The sequence below is a fragment of the Malaclemys terrapin genome, chromosome 14 (genome assembly GCF_027887155.1).
Source record: "Malaclemys terrapin pileata isolate rMalTer1 chromosome 14, rMalTer1.hap1, whole genome shotgun sequence".
Classification (NCBI taxonomy): domain Eukaryota; kingdom Metazoa; phylum Chordata; order Testudines; family Emydidae; genus Malaclemys; species Malaclemys terrapin.
The window spans coordinates 34540808-34559840 of NC_071518.1; the positions used below are offsets into that span (position 1 = coordinate 34540808).

Below are 19033 nucleotides of genomic sequence, written 5' to 3' on the forward strand. Positions count from 1 at the left end.
GACCATATACAGCAGCTCTTTCAAGAGAGCTACGCAGGATGTCCCCTCTGGCTGAGCCAGGAAGAGTTGTGCTAAAATGCCTTCTCAGCAGGGTACCGGTCTCTGTGTATCTTACAGGTCCTAGTATATTTATCTGCAGTGGCTCCAAGATTCTCAGTGATCCTTCAGAGTTCAGGAGCAGAACTGCATTCGTCTATACCTGGACCTCTTGTGTTCATTAACACACAGCTCTTTGTTCTCCATCCCCATTAACAATTTGGCTTGTCACGTCATTGTTTCAAAATGTGTTTCAAAATCCAGTTATTTATAATGTAAAAACTACTTTTGAGTAACAGTGCCTAGATTTTAATAATCTCTTCCAAATAAAGGATAAAAGACCAATGAATAAATCTTTGGTCCCTGGCATGACAGGCTTGAGCTTTAGTCAAAGATGGTCAGGAATTAAAACACTCAGTCTGACTGAAGACTTGTGGCTACCCACAAACACACTCTGAGGCAAGAGTCAGTGGATGAAGTGATCTTCCCAAAAACATATGGGCTGAGAGCATGGTATCCAAAGAAATAACCTGAATAATGACCTAGGTTGGATCAGTTATTGACTTGTGAGCATTGACTTGTGTGCCAGAGCATGAAGAGATGTTCCCGGCCATCAGGAATGTGATAGATGAGGAGATGAAAGGAGTGCAAACTGAAGGGGGAAGAACCCACATGAGTTCACGGAGCTGGAGAAGGGAGGAAAAAAGAGGAGGACATAACTGGCAGCTCTTTGCTAACGAAACATTCTTCCCGTGATCTAAACCTGTGTCTGATGGCGGTTTCTTATCATCTCTTATCAGATATATTCCCCAGTATGACACAAGAGGATACAATGGGCACAGCATGCTGTGTGAAGCCAGTGCCAGGTTCCACTGGTTTTAGCACTGTACGTTGGCCCTTAGGCCCTTTGCAGCATGGAACTTGCATCACTACAAATGTTATTAGCAGACACGATGTTAGCCAGCCACAAGCCACGTGTAATTGGGTTGCTACCTCTGAGGTACAAAAAAAAACAGGACACCCGGGATAATCCTGAGCCATCAAACTGGACAGCCGGCAGCGTGTACTGAGCTGCCTGACCGTTCTTCCAGGATAATCCTGGGAAAACCTGGACTGGTGGCAACCCTCATGTGCAATGCAGTTGAATGTGCATAGCTGCTGTCCTCCCCTCACCTGTCTAGAGGTGCCCTTCTGCCTCTTCTTTCGGGTTGCTGTGAACTTGCAGACTGTGGCGCCCCGCAGCTCCCTTTGCCTTCTAAAACAGACTGAACCATTGCGACTGGTAACACAGGGGGTTCAGCACAGGCACTACAACCAGGCAGAGAGACATCTGGCTCAGATGTGGCTTTCACTCCAGGGCTAACTGGTTCTTCCTTGATCAGCATGTGGCATTTTCCCCTGAACCAAAGAAAAGTTTCAGCACCACACTCACACATACGTGCCCCAAGGGCTTTGCTATTCGCATGAATAGGAAGGGCAATAGTGGCAAAGGGGCTGTTTCTGTTTTTGATCCAACTGCCATGCAGTGTTTATCCCTCACTGTGGCCAGCTGCACACATGAACTCTGTCTACACCCAAGTTTAATATTTTAACTTTGGGCCTACTGAAGTCAGTAGAAAGACTCCCATTGACTTCAGTGGGCTTCGGAATAAGGACTGGCTTTTCTCAGAGATTTTTCCTTCTTGTGCATGCACATGGCTCTTCTTATTGCCTCTGCCAGGAGAAAATGGGGTGGCCTCTTTTAATCAGCAAGAACTGTCAAAGGCACAACCGCATGCAACACGTGCTGTGCCAGAAGGAAAACACCAACTGGGAAGTCTTAGATTTCAACTGTCAGATCAAGGGAAGGGCACTGACATTTCATTTAACCTCACACACATGTGGGAAATACTACAGGGCAACCACCCTGGTGGTCCTGACCAGTGCTGCCGCCCTGGCTATGTGGCTTTTTCTGTGAGACTGTGTGTTTTACATTTCAGTTCTATATCAGACACTGAGACCACACCGCTAAATGGATTAAAGGAATCCTGGATTATGCTGGAGTCTGCTGCGTTATTGATATTGTGTTAACCTCCCATCGGGAATGCTGCTGCTACTGCATGTTACCTAGAAGCAAGCGTGATCAAGGTGCAGCACATTTCCTGGAGATGTAGGACCAGCTAGAAAGAAATCTTGGTTCAAGGTGCACGAGAGGGTCATTAACATCAGCGGGTCATTAATCTCCAGGGCGTGTCCTGCATTAAGGTTGTTATTAATTATAATTATTATTATTGTTATTATAGTTGAAAATAGGCATATTGGGCCAAATTTTCTGCTGGCATAATTCCATTCGCTTCAACAGAGTTATGCCAGAGGTGAGTATGTCCCATCAGGTATTTTACATATGCGGAGAAGGTGGCAGCCATATGGTACATCTATTTATCACGCTCTTTGGACCACCTCACCTGCACTCTGCCCATATCCTCAGCACTCAGTCTAACATTCCCACCCCTTGGGAAGCTTCAAACAATAGTCCTGTTTCTTTAAATTAACCTGCCAGAGAAATATTTCCCTCTTCTCCTCCCTACTGTGTAACTTCCTCCAATCTAACCCCCGTCTGAGGCCCAGGATGTGGGCAAGATTCAGACACAGCCCAAAGACAGGTTTTCTATAAGTAAAAGTGGCCCTGTTCATTATCTTGCAGCCCTGCAGGATTAGAAACAGGGGTGTAGGTTTTCAAAACTGACTAAAGGATTGAGACACCCATTCTCATTAAAATTCCCACTAGGTCGTCCAAATCCCATAGCTGCCTTGAAAGTCTCAGACAGAAATGTTATCCCATTGGGAATGGAAGATTTCCCCTTTTCCAATGGGGCCAGCCTTCAATTCTAGCCCTTAAAGGATATAAGCCATTAGACTTTCAAATAGTGACATTTTATGAGTAAAAAACTGCTATGTGCCATTTTTAGAAGTTTTTTATAAGCCCTGCACAGCTGGACTCACAGTAACTAAGGTGATTAGCTCTACAGGCAGAGGGATACAAAACCGAACACTGATAAAAAGTGATCAGACTCCACAACTTGCTGCTGTAACACATCTGGCACGTACGACATATGTGATGGGGTGGGATGTTACAAAGGATTCATCAGCACAAATTTGGGATCGTCTGCAGAAATCACACATGGCGAGCACCCATCAAAAGCTCATGCTAATAAAATCTTTATCATGCACCACACCATCATGTATTCATTATATCTCTGACTTGTTATGAGACTTCTCTACAAAAGAGCTATCCCTATATATGTAGATAGTTTATTAATAAAGTGCCAGTAGATGGCACTCAAGAATAAGCAGCATTGTTATATACTGAAAACTGGTTTTAGGGAGCAGATCTTACCTGGAGCACTTAACATGCTTCTAACTAATTTTAGGGATAGCACAGTTCAATCAACATGCATAGGTCTTTTCTAGAGAGTAGCTGCCTTGTCTATTAGCTAGAGAGATTGATTACATAGCTTTCACCATTCCATTCCGTTTGCATGGACATAATTATAGCTTATAATTTCGTCACTGTAATATAAAGCCTCTGAATATCTAAAATGGACACACGTAAGAGATAAGCTATATAGTCTAACTCTGAAATATCTCTGTGTATTTGAATGTTGTAACTTTCTGGAATCTTTGCACGTTGACCTAAAAGTTCTAGAGCACTTATGGCAGTCTTCTCTATTTTCTGGTTATAAGGATGATGTTCAGTTTAGTTCTTCCTCATTTAGTTTTTCCTCATCAAAACCAAATAGAAGCTCTCGCTTTCTTTTTCACTCTGTCTCAAAATAAAACCAACAAATCCAGATATCTTACTCTCTGATTAAGACTGAGACTTCCATTTTCTTGAGGAGAAAGTATCAGTAAAATGTTCTGGATAACTTTTCAAGGAAGTGTGTGGTAGCTCCCAGCACAAAACCGACGACTGATTATTGCAATTTGTGCGCATGCAGGGTCACAACCTGTTTTTTAAAATTACCCACATATGGCAAGTTGCAAACCAGATAAAACACACAGCCACTCTGTAAATATGTGAGGCATGTAGTATTCACCGAGATGCATACGCCATAGTAGAATTAGGCCTACACAATATTCTGATGTAGTTATTTGTGTCCTGGCACAGAGTTCTAAGGGTGTCTCTCGCTTTTGAGTGAGGTATGTAATTCTCAGCTCAAGGAGACATACCCACTCTAGCTTTTTATGGAGCTAATGTGCTAAAAAGAGAGTACAGCCGCAGTGGTGAGAGGGGCTAGCCACCCGAGTATGTGTCTAGTGTCTTGGATAGGTCATGCTGCCATGGCTAGACTATTTTTAACACACTAGCTAGCGTGGGTATGTCTCCCTGAGCTAGGAATTATACCCAGAGCCCAAAGTACAGACACACCCTTAGTTTACGATCACAATAACGTTCTTTACCTGTCATCCTCTGGAGGAGATTGAAGCGACACGACATTTGGTGGTGATGCTTCAGTAACATCCGATATGACTGGCCCTCCAGCAATAGCAGGACTGGTTAAGCACGAGGCAGGTTCTGTAGATGGCTGCAAAAGAAAATACAAAATGATCAGTTTGTGAGACAGCAAGAAGAATTAAAGAAGTTTGTCAGGTCAGTTATACATTGGCTCAGCAAGGGGCAGAGATGGGTTACTTGCTTGTGACAGGGATTCTGGCTCATCTCCACCAAACTCCTTGAACTCCCACACATTGCCTTGTGAGACTCAGCAGCTCGGGACAGCATGAGGCAGTCGATTTCCTGGAGCACCCCCTGAGGTGGTGCAGCTACACCACTCCTACAGGGGAGAGGGGGGCAGCTAAGTGGCAAAATCTAGTCCCTACTACTGGGCATAGCCCCACTGAATTCAATGGAACTACATTTGGTACTAAGCACTATCTCTGGTAGTAAGAGTTTACAGGATTGGGCCCTATGGGCAAATTCCCGCTTCTGTCACTCATGGGAGCAATTCTCTTGCAGTCAATGAGGTGGATGGTGGAATACTCACGTGAGGAAAGTGTATACAGCATCGTAATCACCTCAACCCCTCCCCCACCCACAGGCCTACTACAGTACACCTATGAAATAACTATGCCAATTGGAATGACAGCTCCAGAGGGATTTTAATGTAGGCAGAATGGGATTAGAACATATTTAAATTTTCCAAGACCCCTTAACTTCCCCTTGGTTGAAGGATCCATGAGACCTTTAAATCATTGCAAGCAACCAGGACCTTATTTTTATGTCCCAACAACTCAGTGTAACCCTTTCTCTCTCCAGTTACGTATAGTCTTTGCTTACAGCACCCAGTGCCTGGGAATTCACCTTGTTTAAACAAATGGCATCTATGGCATCTGTTCTGCGCTGGGCAGGGTAATCAAAGCAATCACAGGAGTTATGATGCTATGGATTACGCAGGGCTGTTGTCTTCTCAGCTGGCCAGGAGGCCTCTGTTTCTAGCTGCTCTCTGAACGGCTCCTGCCTTGGAGAGCTAGGAAGAGGCTACGGGCTGCATGTCTATATTGTGACAGACCCAGACCAGTGGGGTACAGGAGTCTGGTAGAGGGCAAATATCCTGGTCACTGGATGAGTAGTTTTCTGTTCCCTGAGTGACCAAAGCAGGGGCTGCACTAGAGTAATCAGGAACCTGCTAGAACCAGTTAAGGCAAGCAGATTAATTAGGACACCTGGAGCCAATTAAGAGGAAGCTGCTAGAATCAATTAAGGCAGGCTAATCAGGGCACCTGGATTTTTAAAAGGAGCTCACTTCAGTTTGTGGTGCGAGTGTGAGGATCTGGGAGCAAGAGGCGCAAGGAGTTGAGAGTGAGCTGCTGGAGGCCTGAGGAGCACAAGCGTTATCAGACACCAGGAGGAAGGGCCTGTGGTAAGAATAAGGAAGGTGTTTGGAGGAGGCCATGGGGAAGTAGCCCAGGGAGTTGTAGCTGTCATGCAGCTGTTCCAGGAGGCACTATAGACAGCTGCAGTCCACAGGGCCCTGGGCTGGAACCCAGAGCAGAGGGCGAGACCGGGTTCCCCCCAAACCTCCCACTTGACCTGGACTGTGGGTTCTTCCAGAGGAGAAGGTCTCTGGGCTGTTCCCAACCCACATGGTGAATCTCTGAGGCAAGAAAATCTGCCAATAAGAGCAGGACCCACCAAGATAGAGGAGGAACTTTGTCACAATATGTAGAGACGTTTTAGGTGGGATCTTTATACTCAGAGTCCAGAGGTGGGATTTTGGGACTCGTGCTCCTTAGTCATTTAGGTGCCACCCCAGGCTGTTAAGGATGGAGTCCCAGCTGGGAGGACCCTAACCATAGAGAAGTAGCCCAGAATATAGTCCCCCCCAAGCCACCCATGGCCAAACACCTGGCTAGAATGACACCGGGTTGTGCTCCAGCTCTATCACCCTCCCTGATCCCATGGGCCTGTGAGTAGTAACCAGGAAATAGCAGCCAGAATCTCTCTCCCCTACTCCAGTCAGAGCCCCCTTCACACTCTCAACCAGTCAGGGAACAGCAGGGAAGGGCAGCCAGAGAGCGGGGTGGGCCCTCTTTCACTGCGGAGTAGTAAATATTCAGATAAATAAAATGTAACTTTGCAAATCTCTCTCTTCACAATGCATTTTTGCCACATTGGGTCACTTTTAAACATTTACTCTCATTTAAAAGAGTTACCTGTGCTAATAGGTGAAATTTCTGTGCATGAACTTTCTCACAATGACACCATGACAAAAAGAAGGAATGAAACAAGGGTCCGTGTTTGAAAGCGAACCTACCGACTGAATGAAATAGGAATCATGAAGAGGGTCCACAGACAAATGTCGGCTGAACTTGGACACTTGTGGCGCTGAGCTTCCATCATCTAACATCAGAGGTCTGTGGCGAGAAGGAGAAAAGATATTTTATCTCAGCCTTGTATTAACTGTCTGCCACCTAAGTATGAGTGCAAGAAACATCTGAACCAGTGGCTGGTATCAGCTGGCAGCTTCTCAACGTGTGTGTCTTATTTTCTTCTGTTGTCAGGTGCTTTCCTGCCTTGGGTCATGGACGGTAAAGTGAAAAGATACAGTGTAAGAGCAGCTTTGGATAGATCATCAAGCACATGGGACCTTTCATGTCCATGCAGAGAACTAGGGTCGCCCAGAGGGGGGGCAAGTGGGGCAATTTGCCTCAGGCCTCCGGCCCCGCAGGTGCTCCCACGAGAGTTTTTCGGGGCCCTTGGAGCGGGGTCCTTCACTCGCTCTGGGGGCCCTGGAAAACTCTTGAGGGGCCTGGGCCCCTGGAGCTTCTTCTGCTCCGGGTCTTCGGTGGCAATTCAGCGGCAGGGGGTCCTTCCGCGCCGGGACCCACCACCGAAATGCCCTGAAGACCCGCGGCGGGGGTCCTTCCACTCTGGGACCCACCGCCGAAGTGCCGGGTTTCAGTGGCGGGGGCCCCTGCTGCTGAAGACCCCAGGACCCCTGAATCCTCTGGGCGGCCCTGCAGAGGACACAGGACCTTGGTTTTCCAGGTCTTATCTGAAAGATCCACACACGGTAAATGACACAGAACTCTATTTATAGCCCACAGAAGACAGAAAATCTGAAACACTCCTACCAGGATTAGAAGTTGCAGTTCCACAGAGGTCTAAGTCCAGTACTTCAAACCTGAGGCTTGGACCACCAAAGCATCCATCCTACTGATTTTCTTTTGCAGAGGTTGCAATATTTATGCTTTTAATAATTTAAATTAAGCGTTGGGAGGGGTTATATGACTAATACTAGAGAAAACCTATTACCTCAGCCACACTATTAAAGGGAAGTTCATTCTCAGTGAAAGCCCTGTCAAGCTACCAGGTTCCAGTGAGACACAATCATCCAGTAGAGACTTCCCAAGAGCAGCTTTCGTCTTTTCACCAGAGGTTTAAAAAGAAAATCTTTTCTCCATTTCATCTTTGTGAGAATTTCTGCAATTTGCCTATTAGATCCAGTTGTCTCTTCTACATTCTGTGCTCTGTTTTGGAGTCTCACCCCCATTCTGCCCAGACATGCAACATAACCCAATGCTCAAGTATTTCAATAAACCAAATTTCAGCTCAGTTAGACTGGAGTCTAAATTTCATGGCAATCCAATCAGTATTACATACATATTTCACTAGAAAGGTAGAAGTCTGATCAGAAATAAGGTATTTATTAATGAATGGAATAGAGAAAATGAATAGAATACATGGGAATGCAACTTTCCAGATAAACCGCAACCTGAATTTTGGAGGACTGGGGGTTAATGCCAAGTGCTGTTTCCCCATCCTCCGTTAAGCTTCCATTCTATACGATGCACAGTACCTCGGCCCCCGAGTCCAGATGACACTCAGGAATTATTTAAAAAGTGACAAGTGATTATGGATCTCTCGATTTTGCAAGGGGTGGGGGAAATGAAATACCTTAACAGGGCTTGATTAGTACAAAATGCTGAGCCCCCATTATCTGAAAATCAGGTCCCTTTAAGGGGTCTCAAGTTGGGACCTTGAAAACGGAGGCAATCAAAACCACTAGACCCTTTTGAAAATTTTGGCTATAATTGATCTCTCTTGGGTACTAAGATATGGCCTTCATCACCATAATACTTGAGCACCTCACACTTATTTAGCCTCACATTACCACTATGAAATAGGGAAGTGTTACCCCCATTTTGCAGATGGGGAACTGAGGCACAGAGAAATTAAGTAACTTGCTTAAGGCCACACAGGATGTTTGTGGCAGAGCTAGGAACCAAGTCCCTGTCCACTACCCTAACAACAGGGCCATCCATCCTTCCTCCCCTAAGAGCCTCTGTGCCTTTCTTTAGATTGCAAGTACCATGGGGCAGGGAATGTCTTTGTTCTGTCTTATACGGTGCTGATCACATTGTCAGTGCTTGATAATAGTAACAAATAATAAATGAGAAAAAGGGCAATGAACAGCTGGAAGTCCGACTGGAAAGATTTCTTAGGTGGAGTCCAGTTGGTTTACTCTGGAAAGAACAATGGGGAACGTTTTGAATTGGTAGACGGGAAACTGACTGTTTCAGGAAACCTTAGCACATTATTTTTTAAAAAGCAGCCAAGCATATTAATCGCCTCGAAAAACAGAACCTGATGCTGAATGGCAGACAGCTGAGCTTGCAAGGGGTTACAAATCCTCCTAACAATGAACTGACCTATAGGTCTAACGTTATAGGTTAGCCCGTTCTTTCTGCATCCTCTTTCCATTGAGTTTCCTCATCATTGCTAATATTTAAAACAAAAACAAACAAACAAACAGCAAAACCCAACATTTGCCTGGCTTCTCCCTCTAATTTTCTTGTTTTAAAGAGAAATTGGCTCTAGTTCTGCTAGATCAGCTGATTGGCTAGTCAAGTGGAGCTCAGAAACACAGGAGGCCTATACGGTTACACCCATTACATCTAGCAATAACAAGTGTGTCTTTATCTCTGTGCATTTCCATGCACTATCTAAACTTTGTAAGTTTTGTAAGTAAAATTATTTTCAAACCAGAGAGGACTACCATCTTCTAGAGGTTATGGTCAGTGCCATAGGCGCTGACTCCATGGGTGCTCCGGTGCTGGAAAAAAATTGGTGGGTGCTCAGCACCCACTGGAGCTCCCCTGTGGCCCTGCCCTGCCCCCCTGCTCCAGCTCGCCTCTGCCTCCTCCGCGAGCGCACCACCGCATCCTGCTTCTCCCTCCTCCCTCCCAGCGCTTGCGCCACGAAACAGCTGATTCGTGGGGCAGGGAAGGAGTGGGGAAGAGGGGGAATGCGGCGCACTGGGGGAAGAGGCGGGGCTGGATCGGGGGCGGAGTTAGGGCTGGGACTTTGGGGATGGGGTTGGAATGGGGGCGGGGCAGGGGCGGGGATGGGAGGGGGCACAGGCACCCACCGGTGCCTGAGAAAGTTGGCACCTATGGTCAGTGCCTGACTTCAATAATGCTACAGCCTCTGTGGTTTGCCTAGGCTTGGTGTAGAATAGGCAATTAGTTTCCCAGACCTGAAGAAGAGCTCTGTGCAAGTTTGAAAGCTTGTCTCTTTCACCAATAGCAGTTGGTCCAATAAAAGACATTACCTCACCCATCTTGTCCCTCTAATATCCCGGGCCCAACATGCCCACCACTACACTGCATACAACATGGAAGCAGGCAGACAGTGCTTACCTCAGGGCTCAATATTTTATTCATTCTTGGACAGACTCCATGACCTTACTGCTAGCTAACTGCAGCTCGAACCCTTCATCGGAGAGATCGCCTGAGTGACTGAGCTGCACTGCCAGGACTTGGGCAGCAGCTGTCCAATGCTTATGCCCACATCTGCAGTCATTCCTGTGCCTGCCTTGTTCCCAACTTGCTCCACCACTGTTCCTGCTCTGCTCCAGCCCTGCTTCCCAACTTGGCTCCGGACCCTTGGGTCCTGGTCCTTGGCTCCGGCTCCTGGATCTTGACTCTGATCACAAGGCCAGTCCATGACACATTCAAAGACAATGTCCTTTCTTAACAAGATGCTTTCATTTAAGAACCACAGCAAGCTACAAAGCAGAGAGCAGAGCCCTTTCCCATGTGCTTGGTATTCTCCTGGCCATGAGCCAGAAAAGATCATTCCTAGTTCCTTCAATTCATCCTAATACACAGAAGTGCTTCCTCTTCTGTCTGAATGCTGTCACTGCAGCTACCATAGGCCATAAATAGAGATGAGTTCAAACTGGAAGACCGGATTTACCTACCCATGAACGTGGAGAAGTTTGTATTTGGGTCTGGATCCAAACTTGACAACTCAGGCCCAGCTCTAATCTTACACAGACTTTACATAGAGGCAGAGAGCATAGACGTGCAAGTTACAGAAGCTCTCAATAAGGGGTGAGTTCTCATAACACTCATAGCCAAGAATTGATACACCAGATTCTCCTCTCACTTACTCCCCCGATACGGTGGTGTACCTTAACTGACTTCAGAGGAGCTACTCCAGATTTATACTGGTTTAAGTGAGAGTGAAATCAGGCCACATCTATCATATTAGCCCATCACTGTGGTAGCCAAGCACTTTGAATGAAATTCACCTGTGCGCCGAGGGCCAGCACGCAGCCCGTTTAAGACCTCAAGATAAAGCCTGAATTTGACCCTCTGCGCAGGGGCGAATTTTACCCTAACAACATAGGCTTATTCCCAAGCATCTATTACAATAATAAAGAGCAAGTCTCACAAGATGTACATGCCATCAATGACTTCCACACAACAGTAATTTACCCTTAAGATTATAGTTGTAGAAGCAGCATCCTAAGTGCAACCTGCACTATTTGATATGCATCCAAGTCCAGCGCCTCTATTTTAATTAATTGATTATTGTAGTTAGCTAGGGCCCAATTCTGCTCCCGTTGATTTCAAATGGGAAAACGTGCATTGGCTTCAAAGGGAGCTGGATCAGGCCTGCAGTTAGTTCGGTTGGCCCTCTTTCAGCTCACTCGGTATTATTAAAATAAAGGTCAGAGCAAGCTGACATGGTGGTTCTCTAAAGGCCACTGAATGAGGAGTGTCAGCAGGTCTGACTCAGCAGTTCTGCCCCATTCATTTGTTATCGCCATGGTGCCCGAGTCAGGTGACTTCCCACCCCACTCTGAGCTGGGCTGGTGTTTTTAATGAAGTGTGAGCATTATCCGTCCGTGTGCGCGCCACACCAGGGTACGTACAGTTTTCTCTTTATCCCAGCGCCGCTGGGGTTTGATTGGAGCTGGCCGAACAGAAACTGAATCAGCTGTTAGGGGAGATCAAAGTCAGGTGTTAATCAGCCGTGGTCCAGCATTCCACACTCCAGAGCACCTTTCTTATCACGTACATTCCCCCATTTTACTGAAACCCCAAAGATATGGGATCTGCCATGCAGAATATACAATCATAGAAATGATGGGCTGGAAGGGTCCTGTGCTGAGGTAGGACCAAGCAGACCATCCCTGGCAGGTGTTTGTCAAACCTGTTCTCTACAGCCTCCAATGACGAGGATTCCACAACGTCCCTTGGAAGCCTGTTCCAGAACTGAAACTACCCTTCGAGTTAGACAGTGTTTCCTAGTATGGGGTGGAATATCCGAATCAGAATGTATGAAATGACCTCATGGACCTGATTTTCAGGTAGAGTTTCCGTGCATGGAACTGTGCACATTCTTTCACTGCCAGGTGCGCATGAACAGGACTAGCTAGTTCACCATGTGCATACACAGTCCCCAACTAACCCCATCATACCTGGTGTATGCGTGCAAGCAAGCACATAATTCCGTGTGCATCAATGCATACAGATCTGCTTGGCCAGAATCAATCTCTATATAAGGTAACGGGCTATTTACAGATTAAAAGGCAATATCCTACGGGTGGTCCTGGACTGGGTGTCTCAGCTACTTCTGCTGGATTTTTAACCCTGTTTTGCTCAAGACACTAACCATAACGCAAGAATGTGTTCGTAGTGAGAAATCCTTCATCAGAGGACGGTTGACTCAAGCCTAATGCAACACTTTCACCGCAGGCCAGGTACAAATTGTGTATTAGCGTCATGTCTTGCATCCATCGCGCGCCTGTTTCTTGCAGTACAAGAAAGAGAGCAGCGAAAATGCATCTACAGTGTGTGTGGGGCTTCTACCATGCCATCGTGTTACAATCAGAACGTGACTCCTCTTTGGTGGAGAGGGAATGACTGTGGGCTTCGCTGTGCCATTTACATGCAGCCCCATGGTGGGGGCTTTGTGGAGCCTCCCCTCCCCTGGGGAAGCTCCAGGAGGAATTCATAGATTTTAAGGCCAGAAGGGACCATTGTGATCATCCAGTCCAACCTCCTCAATAACTCAGACCCTAGAATTTCACCCAATAATTCCCTCTACCAGCCAGATAACTCTGGAGAACTCATCATGGAGCTGCCTGGCAGACTGGAGAGCAGCCACCTGTACACTCCCTGGTGCAACGGGCCAGTTCTGCTGTCCAGCGTGGAGGAGGGACAGCTGATCGGTGCACCTCAGAAATTACACTGAGAGACACAGAGACTGCGGCTGTGTCTGCATGCACAAGGGATGGGGAGGCTCTTTGCATCCTTTCACAGCCTTCTCACTGATGCATCAGGGCTCCATCTGGGTCTGGATTCTTTGCAATCTATGGGAAAACGTGACCTTCCCATCTCTTGGACTGTGCATAAAATGTCATGTGAACCACTCAACAGAAAAGTTGATGCAGGTTTTAAATGAGAAGTCCGAGAAGGAAAAGCACAGCATTGCAGTGCAGCGACTGCAGTTAGAAACCATACAGTTCTGCCTATCTGAGGAGATAACACTGCTGCAGCATCTGTGATAGTCCCTGTTCTTAGCATTGACTTCAGCGGGGGCAGGCTCAAGGATCTTACGCTTCGGGCTAGGTAGTGCAACCTTTTCTCCCCTTGGTGAGTCCCGCCTCGCTCACCAGCCTCAGTGGCATTACTTGTGTGTGTGAGCACTCACCAATGGGAGGAAGGGTTGCATGACCTAGGGAATGTACAGGCTTCGTGACAATTTTACTGTGACTTGCACAAAGACCTGGGGAGAAATTTGGGCAAGCCCAAAAGTCTGTAGTCGACACCCATAGCCCAAGGCATTAATGATGAGGACTATCTCCATACAAAATAGCAAATGCATCAAATGACCCATCTTGCTCCCATTGAAACCAGTGAGAGCTTTGCCCTCGATTTCAATGTAAGCAGGATCAGACTCAAAGTGCCCATGACTCCCCTACATACAGTGCGGCCTAAAGTCACTGTGGTCACTAAGGAGCAATACAAATTCATCTGCTTAAGGATTTTACCCTTCTTTATACATGGGCACAGAGCTAGACACTGAGTCTGAGCTCCCCTAATGCTATCCTAGGGCTGCCTGGCTGTAAAACCAGTTATGGCCAAAGGTGATACAATTCTCCGCCTGTCACGCAGAGCTCCTATTAGCACTCAGGAGAACCATGTGCAGTGCAATTAGGAAAGAGGGAAAATACATACATGGCAATGACAGAGACTGAACAAAATATAATGTAGGCTCTGGACTTAACTACATCTTTCTGATAGTCTGCATAACACAGTTCAATACAACTTTACGGTTATCTGAGCCGAGCTGGGCTGATCGCTACCTTGTTGATCACTTTCTGTTGCTGAGAATGATTCTGCCTGAGAGATACAACTTCCCGCCACAGGACTTCATTCTGTCTGAAAGGGAAACAGAAACATCACACAGGCATCCCCAACCACAGGCCTGGCGTTCGCTGCCGTGGCCGACTGTGTGAGATGTTTATCTTTTCTTAAAACCCCAGATGCTGGAGACGTGATTATCTGAGCGTCTCAACCTTCATATTATATATATTTAAAATAAGTAGTTGGCCTTCCTGGTTGCAGAGAAAGCTTGAAAATACAACCCCCAAAAGGTTCAACAAACGTAAGGCAAATAAAAAGAATCCAAAATCATTTGTGATTTCTGACTGGTTTGCGTTGGCAATACTATACTTCTTTCCACTTCAACTGAAATGGCACTCCTGTAAATTCAATCCCTCCCAACCCCAATGAGACGATATTTCAAAGGCACCTCTCAAATTGGGTCTGCAAATCAAATTGTCCACCTACACACATAGCTTGTATGCACAGGTTTTATGTGAGCAGTTTTATAGGCTTTCTTGAAAATTTGGCCTAAAGGGTCTTCTTTTTAACGCTATGAACTAGTGAATCCAGCACGGAGGCTCCATCCTTAGCGGATGCTTCTGTGCCTTCATTGTGCAGTGGTCTCAGAACAGCCATAATTCTCAGTGCCTTAGAACTTGGCACAAGACAAGTTATAGACAGAGCTGGTCAAGTAATTCACTGGGTAAAAATAGCCAGCGAATAAAGCCCTATTTGCCCACCACTCATTTGTGACTGTATTCTGATACCATTATTTGTAGGGGTTTGTGGAATAGTTTGGAAGTACAATTTTTCAGCCTGTGGGCTGTTTGCAGTCTGTTCATGTTGACTATTCACTTCTCATTATTTGTGGCATGTGATTTTAATTCACTGAATGCAATTTTTAAATTCCTTTTATAAAATTCAAAATGGAAAGGAAGACCAAAACCCAATACTTCATTGGACATAAAACAAATGTTTATAGCACAGAGGGGATTCATTTTAAAGATCGTATTGGATGTGCATGATATAATTCCCAGAGGTCCATAGGTCTTACAAATACTCCCCAGGGTTTGCAACTATGTCACGAAGCAAACACGTAGGAGCAATGTGAATGCGATCAACTCACTGCTTCATGTCCTGCATTTGACACTCCATGTTCTCCTGCTGACTTCTCAGAATCTGGACTTCATAGAGCAACCTGCTGAGATCCTCCTGGCGCATCTTCGTTTCCTCGCTTTTCACAACAGAGACCTGAGAAGAGCACGTGAGGCAGCATTTACTACCGCGAGACGTTATGCACAGGGATGAGAGCTTTGCAATGGTTTCTAAGCAGGAGTATCAGCTACAGCCTGGGCTATTAAGTGATGATATATTGGAACAGGAGACACCCTTTTAAGAGTCCGGGTCATAGCTAGGGGCAGTGGAAAGTAAACAGAGGCTGAAGAGCATGAAAAATTCTTTAATAGTGAGGTCTATTAGGCTAGGGACTAGCATCCTAGTAGCTGTGGTGAAAGACCCATCACTGGAGTTATTTAAAACTGAACTGGACAAAAATGGTACTTTAAGGATCAATCCAGCACTAGCACTAAGGAGATGTACTAGATGATCTACCCAGGCCTTCTACATCCCTAATGTCAGCCATTCTAGGAAGTGAGGTTAGCTAACGGTGCAAGCTTTCTAGCAGCCTTCCATCACCCTGCCCGTTCCTCTAATGACACAATTAGACCCCATGCACATCAGCGCCCCAGGAGAGGAGGTGCAGCTCTCAGTCAATTCCCACCTTCCTTTTGATGTGTTCCAAGAGGTGTTCGTGGCCTTGTAGGAAATAAAGATGCTGGAACTCAGTGTCATCACGTTCAGGCTTGACAAGGCCACCCTGCTCTATATTTACCACTTTCCTGAAGCCATCTAAATGTAAACAGAACTGGTGAGAACCATGTAGATCATATAGATTGGGAAAAACAAAGAATCCCAATGTTTGAATTAGCCTTCCCCCCCATTACCCACTGATTTTCAAGTGTAGTTTCCTTTCCCCTGCTCCTAATTTCTGCCTGAGCGTTGTCCTAGATATTGCAAATATGCTGCAAGGAGCGAACCCTTCATTGGTTAGCTCACATGGTCCTTAACACGCCAGTGGCAGAGATGGGCCAGAGATGCTAATTTGTCTAGCCAAACATGCCTCAAACCCCAAACTGGAGGCACCTGATGCTGAGATGGTAGTACAGTCTCTACAACCAATTCAACCCGGCACCTCTGCTGAATGGGGCTGCTAATTAGTGCCAGTTGTAATGATGGTGACCCTTGTTTGTCACCAACTTGCCCATTAGCACTCATTCCACATGGGCTACTGAACAGATCTATGGATAGAAACAATTTTTTAACCTAGGCTGCATTTAAACTGCTGGCCTACAGGTGAAAGGGCCATTTCTAATCCTCATGTAAACATCCACAGCCCACCTTTACCTTGTAACGCTTTTGTGAAAAATAAAAATGTAATTAAGGCTGGAGTTCATCACCAGGCAGAGGGCAAAGCACCTCTGACATTCTATTTAAGTCCTCAAAATAGGTCATACGCAGTGCCTAGGTGTTGTGCTGGCCTCGGCACAGGGGTGAATTTCACCCCCCTAAATCCAGCACCTACTACTGGGATATTTTGTTACCCAAAAAACACTCTAACGACACAGATCACATGTTCTGTAGTTGCTTGAGGATTTTTAGGAATGGGACATGTGAAATGCTGTTGAAACTTCAACTGGTGCTTCAAAATATTAATACCTTGCAGATGTATTAAAAATAAAGAAAGCACGTGATAGTGTTGCCCCTAGCAGCTAGTCACTGTTTGAGGCCCTGTGGGTGTTGCAGCTGGAAGTTGAAATTGAAGATAAGCTGTGCAGTTTTGTTTATTTACACAGAATGAACCTTTACGCTTGGCAGTTCATAACCCTGGCACTTCTGGGCTTGCTTAGTCACTTATGAAAGTAAAACAATTGCTTGAGCCACGGTACCTCTTTCATTGCAAATTAAGCACTGCATATACCCTTCCCCAAAATGATATTCGGCAAGGCCCCTGGGCAGATTCATGCACTCCTTTTGACTTAGGTCGGGCTTATGCTTACAATTATGTTAACTATAGGGTGAGTTCACCCTAGAGTCTCTGAATCCCATGACAAGGTTTCACCCAGCTGATAACAATAATTTACCTGCCATAGTGAAAAATACTCAATACATCTTAAAATCTATTTTTCTTTCCCCCCCATGAACTGTTCTTCATAGTTTTGGCAAGCCTGGAAGTAACTAAATACTAGGAAGGGCTAGACCAGTTCTTACAAAATCTCCACTCTGATTTTTTGACAAGAGAGATTTAGTAGGAGATTTTCAAAGGTAAAAATTAGTTAGGTGCCATTGACTTTCAGCAAAAGTTGGACACCTAGCTGCCCTTTGTGCCTCTGAAAATCTTTCCTTGGATGCTTGTGTTCACTTATCTAAACCACTTATCTAAACCATACCTGGGACTCTCGGATATTGGCCTAAACTATGAACTATGCCATAATATGCTATATAACAGGGATCGGCAACCTTTCAGAAGTGGTGTGCCGAGTCTTCATTTATTCACTCTAATTTAAGGTTTCGCGTGCCAGTAATACATTTTAACGTTTTTAGAAGGTCTCTTTCTATAAGTCTATAATATATAACTAAATTATTGTTGTCTGTAAAGTAAATAAGGGTTTTTAAATGTTTAAGAAGCTTCATTTAAAATTAAATTAAAATGCAGAGCCCCCCGGACCGGTGGCCAGGACCCAGGCAGTGTGAGTGCCACTGAAATTCAGCTCACGTGCCGCCTTCAGCACGCGTGCCATAGGTTGCCTACCCCTGCCATAGAGCATAGAAGAAAATGTATTACGTGACCAGTCAAGGGCCATATAAAAACTGGTTTTCTAACAAAAATGACCTCCTACTGATGACGGATGAGAACTGTTCTCAGTACAACCAAACCCTGGGCATGGGTGAAGATTGTGCTTTTAAGATTCTGCTACTGGGCAAGAATTTCAATAGGGTTTCTGAAAATTCTGATATAACATGTTATATAAAGCAAATGACAAATTATGTGTCATCAGACTGACTGTAAGCCGAAAACTTTGGAATGGAAACTTTGTTTACAATTAAAGTAATCTGTGTGCTCTAATATAAATACAGCACAAGGAAATCTCACTCCTGCATTCTGGTAACAAGCCTTTTTCATGACCTATGAATTCATCAGAAGCCTTTAATCAATCTGCAGCCTTCTATAACAATTCTTTATCCATATTGCACAACTTTCTGCCTTTACAAGGGAAGGCCTTCATTTAGACACATAATTCAGGCCAAACACAGTTGGCACCATCTCATTTATATTATTGTACATTAGTTGCTGCAGAAATGCTAAATCTTAATATGAAGGGTAAGGCAAAATTATTTAAGAAAAAGAATTTAATCCATATCATTTTTCTTGTGCCCTTCACTGTGAGCCTCTGTGGAACGCGGAGTCTCATATCTGGGTCTTGGCTCTTATACTTAAATTTATCTGTTATTCTTATGCTTATTTTATTCCCTTCTTTCCCAGATGATGTCTCTATTATAGTGCACTCAGGCACCGGAGTTTTACTTACACATGTTCAGCTGCCGGACGAAGCTGGCCATGTTGTTGTGTTTGAAATACTTAGGCAGCACCTCCTTGGCAAACTGACCTTGATCGAAAACGTGGAAGCTGGTGCCATTCTGCAGAGAAGACAGGAAGAAAAGAAAAAATTCACACAGTAATTCTGGAATCCCCAGAGGCATGTGCAAGCCAATG

General features: G+C 45.4%; 1 protein-coding gene across 1 annotated transcript in view; it reads right to left on the reverse strand.

Moving 5' to 3' along the window:
- Positions 1-19033, reverse strand: part of HSF4 (heat shock transcription factor 4) — a 34813-nt gene that overhangs the window by 10637 nt on the left and 5143 nt on the right. Inside the window, exons 2-9 of the mRNA XM_054048644.1 lie at positions 18849-18957; positions 15983-16110; positions 15329-15453; positions 14181-14256; positions 11742-11806; positions 6831-6930; positions 4477-4601; positions 1210-1434 (exon numbers count right to left, since the gene is read on the reverse strand). Of these exons, the coding sequence (XP_053904619.1) occupies positions 1210-1434; positions 4477-4601; positions 6831-6930; positions 11742-11806; positions 14181-14256; positions 15329-15453; positions 15983-16110; positions 18849-18957 (953 nt within the window). The remainder of the gene's footprint in view (positions 1-1209; positions 1435-4476; positions 4602-6830; positions 6931-11741; positions 11807-14180; positions 14257-15328; positions 15454-15982; positions 16111-18848; positions 18958-19033) is intronic.